At 36.1% G+C, this 9,812-nt stretch overlaps 1 protein-coding gene across 1 annotated transcript in view; it reads left to right on the forward strand.

Annotated features, from left to right (window-relative positions):
• Positions 1–3,970, forward strand: part of LOC143032238 (uncharacterized) — a 59,128-nt gene extending 55,158 nt beyond the window's left edge. The window contains exons 3-4 of the mRNA XM_076196707.1: positions 2,696–2,710; positions 3,267–3,970. Of these exons, the coding sequence (XP_076052822.1) occupies positions 2,696–2,710; positions 3,267–3,339 (88 nt within the window). The 3' untranslated portion in view covers positions 3,340–3,970. The remainder of the gene's footprint in view (positions 1–2,695; positions 2,711–3,266) is intronic.
• Positions 3,971–9,812: the final 5,842 nt, after the last annotated feature.

Consider the following 9,812-nt stretch of genomic DNA (forward strand, 5'->3'; position numbering starts at 1 on the left):
TACAAGTATATTTCATTCAGTTAAATGATTCATTTTTATTTCATTCAGTGGAAATTTAGACAGCGATCGTCATTCATATCACTCACGTGACTAAATATATGTACACACACACACACACACACACACACACACACACACACACACACACACACACACACACACACACACACACACACACACACACACACACACACACACACACATACACACACATGAGCTCTGAGGTCTCCGCCGGGAGGGAAATAGCTGTCGATCACGAGTCCAACACGTGATCCAACACTATGGTGAATCACGCAGACGCAGGGCTGTGGTGATTCCATGTACTTTCAAGGTACACATCGACAACAAGCCTTGTTGTCGTTTCGTACAATCAACTTTGCTTAGTACACAGGAACATGCTAGCAAAGCAATTTTTTTTTTACGATATTGTGAATAGACTTTGTGTTTGTTCACAATAAGTAAACATCTGTAAGAGTACAATAGGCAAACATAAGAAAGTTTCGTTTTATTTGAGGTTGTGACTAGTTTTACTCTTCTGCATAAAATTGAGCACTTTTTATCAAAATAATTCTGAGAAATGTTGTGCAGAGTAACAGGTAGAGTTTTATTTATAATACAATTATCTTTTTTGCACCTCCTCTCTTTTTTTTCCGGGAATTTAATATAAAATGATGATTATTCATACGTTTAAGTAGGATTTGTTGAGTTAATTATTCTTTTGCGACTTTGTGATAAGGACATAAAGGGTTGTGTTCCTAGAGGACAAAGAGAGAGAGAGAGAGGGAGGGGGAGGGAGGGAGGGAAAGAGAGCGTGTAAGTACACTTACTCTCTTTTCTCTTTTCCTCCTCGTACTCTTGCGCTTGTTCTCTCTTCGTATATTCGCTCTTTTATCCTGGCCTTCATGTTGTCACTCTTTTTTCTCCTCTTCTTCGTTTTCTCCCTGTTTCTTTTCTCCTTTTATTTGTTCCCTCGCTCTCTTTTCTTTGCAGTTTTTCTCTCTTTCCTCTTCTTTCCTTCATACGATATTTCTCTTTTCTCTCTTCTTCTTATTCGCAGCACATAACTCCTTTGAATCCAGCGCTTCTATCCTTGAGTACCGAATAGAAGCAAACGAAGAGGGGAAATCTGTCAAACGCTTATGCGATAGGCTTGAGAAATGTAAGACCCACTTTGTGGCAACATCGCTTGCAGCTATTGCCATAAAGCTGTTTTTCTTCTGAGGCTCGTATTGCTTGTGGTTTAAAATGTTTTAGATTGTAATTTTGATAAGGTTTGCTAGGAAATAGAACTTGTGTTAGTCAACATTTAGCTGAAGGAAATATGTTTGGTGTAAGCCATGGTAAAAAAAAAAAAAAAAAATGACACGTAGCTAAGGGCTATGCCTCCTCATCCTTCCTCCCACGTTCTTCAAGCTTTTACAGTAGTCAGAGTTCAGTCTTGTTTGAAATTCTTTCATTTTTTGTTTTTGTTTTAGCTAATCTTCTCTGCTTTTTTTTTTGTCATAAAAAAAAAGTTGCTCGATGAACCTTCATCATCTCTGCCATGGCTTCTTCTGTCTTCTAGAATTTTTCATTTTTTTTTCAGGTTAAATTTTGAGATCTAGTTTCCTCTTCATTTTCTCTCTCTCTCTCTCTCTCTCTCTCTCTCTCTCTCTCTCTCTCTCTCTCTCTCTCTCTCTCTCTCTCTCTCTCTCTCTCTCTCTCTCTCTCTCTCTCTCTCTCTCTCTCTCTCTCTCTCTCACCTCGTCTCCTCTTCATTTCCTACCGTTTCTTCTTTCCACCCTTCCGTGATCTTCGCTTTTTGCTGAATCCCTTGTCTTACTCTGACTGAGATTCTCTCTCTCTCTCTCTCTCTCTCTCTCTCTCTCTCTCTCTCTCTCTCTCTCTCTCTCTCTCTCTCTCTCTCTCTCTCTCTCTCCCTCTCTCTCCTTACTCTCTCAGTGACTTTTTGTTTGTTTTACCTGAAAATTTTTCCGATTTATGTTAGTCATTTTTTTCTTCTGTTTTTCATTTCTTTCCTCTCTACCTCCCATAAAGATTCACAAATCTTTACTCATCCTCTTAGTCCTCCTCCCGTTCCAACCCCTCTTATCTCTTCCCCATTCACTCGCGCCTTCATTCTCCAATTTCTTCTTCTATTTTTCTTCCTCCTTACTCACTCCCTGTTCCTTTTCCTCCTTCTCGTTTTCTTCCTTTTTGTTACCCGTCTCACCCGCTCTCGTTCTGTTTCTCCTCCTCCTCCTCTTCCTCCTCCTCTTCCTCCTTCTTCTCCTTCCTTTTTTTCTTCTTCTTTCTCCCCAAACGCCCTCCTCCTCCTCCTCCTCCTTCTCCTCCTCCTCCTCCTCCTACTCCACCTCCTCCTCCATTTTGTACTCCTACTCTTCCATGATAACCTCACTTCCTCCTTCCCTCCCTCCTTCCCTTCCTCCCTTCCTCCTTCAACCCCTCCCCTCATCCCTTCCTCCATCTCACCCCCATCCTTCTCCCTGCTAGTGAAGATATCAAATGGTTTGTCTATGCTCATGATAATATCATCATCTCTTTAATAATGCACAGTCCACAGGCCATCTCCCACTCCTTCCTTCACCTTCCTCCAGTGTCACACAAATTGTCTTTATATATCTATTTGAAAAATATCGTGTGTGTGTGTAACAGAACAAGTCTTTGAATGACGGAGACTTGTATCTATCAACAGGTTGCAAATACCGAGGTAGTTGCCTCCGTGATCGATCCGGAGGACTCTGATCTACGCAGCGAGTAAACAGCTAAACGAATTCAAAACGGTCGGATATGTGTACACGACGCCCTGCCGTTAACGGTCGCATGGATTGAAATTCAAATTCAAATTTAGATATGTAACGTTTAAAAGATATATATATTGTGGTCAGGGACAGTTTTGTGTGGCATTGTTCTTCTGATTTATAGTGAGTATATACACAAAATTCAGAGAACAACAGAATGACCTATTATCAGTGTTTGAAAGATAAAAGTGGTGTGTTTATTTGATTCAGGAAATAAATATCTGACCTAACATGATTGTGGTGGAAGAGGAAGGATTAAAGTGAAGATCAACACGTAGAAAGGTGAAACTTTACTCCATCAGGACCCCGAGGTCTTCGCAAAACACGCAAGAACTTCCTCTGCATCAAATGGACAGTTCCCCAGCATTTTGTGAAGAGTTTTATATTAAACGGTGAAAATTGTTTCCGTAACGCGTTAAGTTCTCCTCCACAGTTACTATTTTCTGTTATTTTTTTTTAATATAGGAAAGAAAATAGTGTGTTTATATCAAAGAACACTGTAATGTATTTTGCGGTACTGAAAACATTGCGGTCTTGATGTATTACGGTTTTCGAGTGAAGGTATTGAACAGTACAAGGAAGAAGTCAAGTTGCTGAGACCATTGTGGTCCCCCCTCCCCCCTCCCAGCTGCCTCCCCCCCCATCCCCTACGCCTTCCTCCCACAGGATAAGATAAGAGTTTAACGAGAAATGACAAGAGGAAGACAGGGTGCTTTGTCAACCACACCGGCGACCATCAACGACAGAGCCCTTTTTCGTACAGTGTCGAAACCATAGAGGTGGATTTAGCGGTTAACCGCGTTTAAGATCGGGATTAGGTTGATCCAAGTTAGAGGTGCGGGAGAAAGAGTATCTAGATTAAATGAACGGTTATCGGCGACGTACCTTAGTTAACAAAGGCTTAGTGTGACTTTGTATCTACAGAGCCTCCGTTAACATAGGTTCATTGTGAAGAATCAGAACATAGTGTGACATCGTCACTCAGAAGATCCAGAAGGTATTACAGAAAATTGTGTTCTCCTTCAGTTCGACAGCCTTCGGGAGAAGAACTGGAAGAACAGAACAGAGAACGCAGAACAACCCCAGTGAGGAGGAAGACACCGAGGATCCTTCATTCTGTGAAGGATCGGAGGGCATCACTCTCCATCAGGGACGTGGCGATGCCTGCAAACAAGGTAGGTACTTGCTTGTCTGTCTCTCTGTCTGTCTTGAGCATCTCTGTCTTCAGGCGTCTAGGATTCCGCGTCCCCGTCTGTCTCAAGGTTTTTGTTCCTCGGGTGCTGCTTGTGTTTTTGTCGCTGATGCATTCAGCTTCCATGAGACTGGTCTCACTATCTCTCTCTCTCTCTCTCTCTCTCTCTCTCTCTCTCTCTCTCTCTCTCTCTCTCTCTCTCTCTCTCTCTCTCTCTCGTGTCGTCATCTCATTCTTGTTATTTTCCTTTGCCCATTTATTACCCACTTCTTGTTTCCCTTTGATCGATCATTATTTTTGTTCCATCTCTTCCTCAACAGTTGCCAAGTATTCCCCTTCCTCTGTGTGTATTTTCTCTTCCTTCCGTAGATATTTCTCATTTCTACATGCACTTCTCCCCATCTCCTCGTCTTTCTCCTGTTCTCTTCTTTACTCTTTTTCTAACATTTGTATGTTCTTGGTTAATTGTCATCTTCGTTTTTCTTGGCGTCTCTCCAGCTTCCATTCCTCCCCGAGCCATTTCTCATCGTTTCGGATCTTTTCATATTCATTTGCCTGTCTTATCTTCCTCTCCTGTCCATTTCTCTTCGTTCGATTGCGTGCGCTCGGCCTACCCGTCTCCTATCCCTCTCCCCCTGTCCACAGATTTTTATTTATTTCTTTATTTTTTCAATCTTGTCTTTCTTTCAATCTGTCTCAATATATTTCTATTCTGAGTCGTCCTCCATGTCTCAATTTGTTTCCTGATGTTTCAATTTGCATCGGTCATACTGTTCATCCCCGTGAGATGAAGAGTCTTTGGGTGCAGTGTAGGGACACAATGTATGTCTGTAGTCAGTGGTTCTCTAACTGTTTCTCCATAAGGCCCTTGCTTATGCAATGCTGTTTCCCAGCCTTCCGGAGACTACTTTGACTGGCGCCCTCAAAGTACTGTAAGTTATCGGTACGGGGGACCCCTTATAGAGAGACTCTTGTATTAGTCTCCTCATCCTTGATCGAAAACCGTACAGAGATGCATGTATAAACGGGCGTCGTTGGGTGGTCGGTATTTCACCCGTTTGAAGTATTCTGCCCATGATTTTCCAGCGGATGCTATGAACGATTTACCTCTGTTTTTATAGCCTTTAATTGTATTCGTCTGCTTGTACAATTTAATTTATCCGTTTGAAAGTCTATTAATGATTTTCCTTGTTTTGGTTCTCAGGTTCCACTATTTTCCGTCGGCCGTGAAATAGTATGATTCATTATATATCATTTCTGATAGTATTCAATTTTAAATATATGTGCACACCACATAGCATTATAAACATACATATAACCGTCTACTGTTCTGTTTCGGGGACTCTGTCCAATATTTTCCATCTGCCCATGGACTTTTCTTCCTTTCTTCGCTGCTATAGAGCAGGATTCATCCCGACGGTTCTTTGCAGTCTTTACTGCTATTTGGGATGCATTCAGTGCTATTTCCTTGGTTAACTATTGCGTATCCACTAATATGCCCATAAAAGGAGTTTTACGTCAACCATTAGGACTGTTCATTGCTGCCAGATGGTCCCGAGTCATTTATTGGCCTTCAGTGATTCCCTCTTGCTAGGAGCTCAGACGCAACCGAAAGGCCCTGGACACTGTAGCTCCTGCAGTGATTTTCGTTATTTCAGGAACAAAATAAATATATGAATATATATATATATATATATATATATATATATATATATATATGTATATATATATATATATATATGTATATATATATATATATATATATGTATAGAATATATTAAATTCATATATATACACACACACACACATATACATATTTATATATATATTGTATACAAATATATATATATATACATATATATATATATATATATGTTGAGACATTCTGACAGGTTGATGTAAGCGGAGTAGGAAACACAGGAGTCTTAGTCTTGAGTTTATTCCTGACTAGTTTCCCAGGTATGTTTTTTCCTTTGAAAAAGCATATCTGCGAAACTAGTCAAGAATGAACCAGGCTAAGACTACTGTGTTTCCTACTCTGCTTACGTTACATATACATATATATATATATATATATATATATATATATGTGTATATGTATATATATGTATATGTATATATATATATGTATATATATATATATATATATATATATATATATATATATATATATATACATACACACTGAATGGTTCCCAGTGATCAATTAATATCTTTTTCAACCACATATCACTTTTAATTCCGTACCATCGCAAACGAGACAGAATCGTTCGAAGGAGGCATCCGTTGGAAATTGAAACGTAGACGAGCCGAGGATTCGAACCCAGCTAACCCGTAACAAAGTTACATTAACGTAACCCAATACGCTATCAAGAGAGCGTATTGGGTTACGTCAATGTAACTTTGTTACGGGTTAGCTAGGTTCGAATCCTCGGCTCGTCTACGTTTCAATTTCCAACGGATGCCTCCTTCGAGCGATTCTCAGTCTCGTTTGCGATGGTACGGAATTAAAAGTGATATGTGGTTGAAAAAAAAAAAAAAAAAAAAAAAAAAATATATATATATATATATATATATATATACATATATGTATATATTTATGCATATATATACATATGTATATACAGTATATATATATATATATATATATATATGTATATATTTATGCATATATATATATATATATATGTATATATATGTATATATAGATGTATATATATACATATATATATATATATATATACAGTATATATATATATATATATATATATATATATATATATATATATATATATATTTGAGGAAGGTGGAAGAGTAAGACACGGGTCTAGGGGCGAGTTTATTCCTGAACGATTTCGTTTAGAGCTTCTTCAATCCTCTTTTGTTCTAATTGCATGATTTTATTCTGCAATATTTATATATTCCAAACCTGTCACAATGTCATTTCTCAACATATATATATATATATATATATATATATATATATATATATGTATATATATATATATGTATATATATATATATATATATACCGGTATTACAAAAATAATCAGAATAACGCTTGGCTAAATGATATTGCAGAAACCGTAGGGAAAATAAAGTCGGGATACTAAACATTTTCGTCTATTACGACATCCTCAGAGTACGTTTAGTATTCCGACTTTATTTTCACTGTGGTTTCTGCAATATACCGGTATATATACATATATATATATATATATATATATATATATATATATATATATATATATATATATATATATATATACATATATATATATATACACATGTATGTATATATATATTTCCACAAACACAAGACGCTTTGATATACATCAAAGCGTCATGGCCTTAAGGTGTTGCCCATTGGTACCGACGACCCACTTCAGTTGATAAAAATCGTCTGACGCTTAATACATAGTAATCTATACAGTGCACCACGGTAATGAATGTATTAATAGATTTCGTACACAAAATATTGGTTTAATTGTAAAGCACAAATTGCATAAAAATACACCAGTACAGTGAATACAACAGAATGGACGTTCTTTCTGCATTTCCTTCAAGGCATAGGGGTGGCTGGGTTTTATCTCGTGAATGTACAAATTATTTTCCTTTTGCACAAAGTGTTCAGTGTTGTTCTGTTCATTACATCATTTCTTCTCTGATGTGAACTGTGTTTTATGATATTCCATATGAGAAATGTTTTGATACTGCCCTTAAGTGGAATTTATTACAGCCATCAGTTTCCATCAACTGTCGTGTGTTATTTAATAATTGGCCTTTTTGTAATGTTGCGATTGTTTATTGCAACATTTATTTCCTGTCAGAGGTTGTATAGAAGTCTTTCTGTCTTTTTTTTTCAGTCTTCCGCTACCCCGTCCATCTTGGTTGCCATTATTTTCTTCCTGTTCGCTTGTCATACCTTGGTATGACATATTGTTTCATTTCGTCTTTATTGGTCATAGTTTTCTTATTCTTCTTCCTCCTATGTGTCTTCGTCCCCATTTATCTTATTCTTTGTTTCATTTTCCTTGTACCCTCATTAAGTCTTCCTCTTTTCTATCTTTTTTATTTAGTTATTCTTTTGTGGTCTCTTTCTCTCTCTCTCTCTCTCTCTCTCTCTCTCTCTCTCTCTCTCTCTCTCTCTCTCTCTCTCTCTCTCTCGCTCTCTCTCTCTCTCTCTCTCTCTCTCTCTCTCTCTCTCTCTCTCTCTCTCTCTCTCTCTCTCTCTCTCTCTCTCTCTCTCTCTCTCTCTCTCTCTCTCTCTTTTCGGAATCTTCAAAACCTTGAAAATTCTTTCCGGGTGTATAAAGGGAACTGGATTGTTGACGCTTTTTGAAAGAGTTCTCATTTATTCTCTCTCTCTCTCTCTCTCTCTCTCTAAAAAAAATTTGTTCCTCAAGAAAGACTTTTGTTTAATTGCATGATTTTATTCTGTTTTATTTGTTAATATGATTTTATTTTATTTTATCATTTATTTACTTGTTTATTTATTCTTCAATTTATATATCGACTTATTTATTTATTTGTTTGAATATATATTTCCATATTCATTTGTTTATTTTTCATTTTTGTATTTACTTATTTTTCATATATTTCTTTTGTTTGTTATTTTAGTCAATCATTTTTTTATTTCCGTACTCATTTTTCATATATTTTTTCATTTGTTATTTTAGTTACAGTAGTTTTTCTCATTTCCGTGTGAGTTGCCATTTTCCTTAGTTTCTTTAAGAGTTCATATCTTTCCAGTTTCTCTACGATCAACATTTCATCTGGCGAAAAAAAAAAATTATTTTAATTCCGTCAGCATCTTAGGAACAACTCAGATTAAAAAATCATCTGGCGACAGCAAGATTATATATATGTATATATATATATATGTATATATATATATATATATATAATATATATATATATATATATATATACATATATTGTTTGGATTATGAATTTTCGATAATTTTCGAAAGTGTTTTCGTTGTCTTCCGACTTGCCTTGTTAATGTTTCTTCAGATGTTTTTCTTTCTTGTTTTTCATTGATGGTTCACGGTTTTTCAGCTGCTCAGCCAAAAAAAAAAAAAAAAAAAAAAAAAAAAAAAAAAAAAAAATAAAAAAAAAAAAAAAAAAAAAAAAAAAAAAATGGCTGATATTCATGTATTTCTCGATGTTTTCTTTTTTTTTTTCTTGTTCTGGTTCACGATTATTCATGACATTTGCGTATTTTTTCATCTTTTCCCTTTTTCTTATTGTTCTTATCTGTCCATTATTTTTCGTATCGTAAGTTGTCTATTATACATTGATTCATATGTATTCGCGTATTTATTCTTTATTCGTTTGTTTATCTGTATTATTTATTTATTTATATTCCTTATTAATTCATTCACATATCTAATCCTTGCTTTTTTCTATATTATTTTCATTTATATAAAAAATCTGCACTTGTGTTTTTTATTTATTAGATTTTTTCAAATAGTTTGGAAAGGTTTAAGTATGGAGGAGTAAGACGGTGAACAGTATTCTCAACCATTTACGTTCGCTCTGAACATAATCATTCGTACCTTATTGCACTAAGTACACGTTTCAGAATGCTTCGTTCCCCCAAATGTTTTTTGGGTAATTTCCGTCATCCTCTCTTATTGAGTACTTTAGCCTTCTTCAATTTTCCATTTCCTTCACATATTTCCCATCCATGATAATCCTCTCGCCTTCCCGCGTTTGCTTTGTTTCCTTTTCGATAATTTTGTCTTTCTTTGGGATTTTTATTCTGTGAAATAAAGCTTGGCAGTTTCTTTTTTTTTCGTTCTTATTCTCGCGAT

Source organism: Oratosquilla oratoria, chromosome 13 (genome assembly GCF_046742065.1).
Source record: "Oratosquilla oratoria isolate Oo_2021 chromosome 13, ASM4674206v1, whole genome shotgun sequence".
NCBI classification, from domain to species: Eukaryota; Metazoa; Arthropoda; class Malacostraca; order Stomatopoda; family Squillidae; genus Oratosquilla; species Oratosquilla oratoria.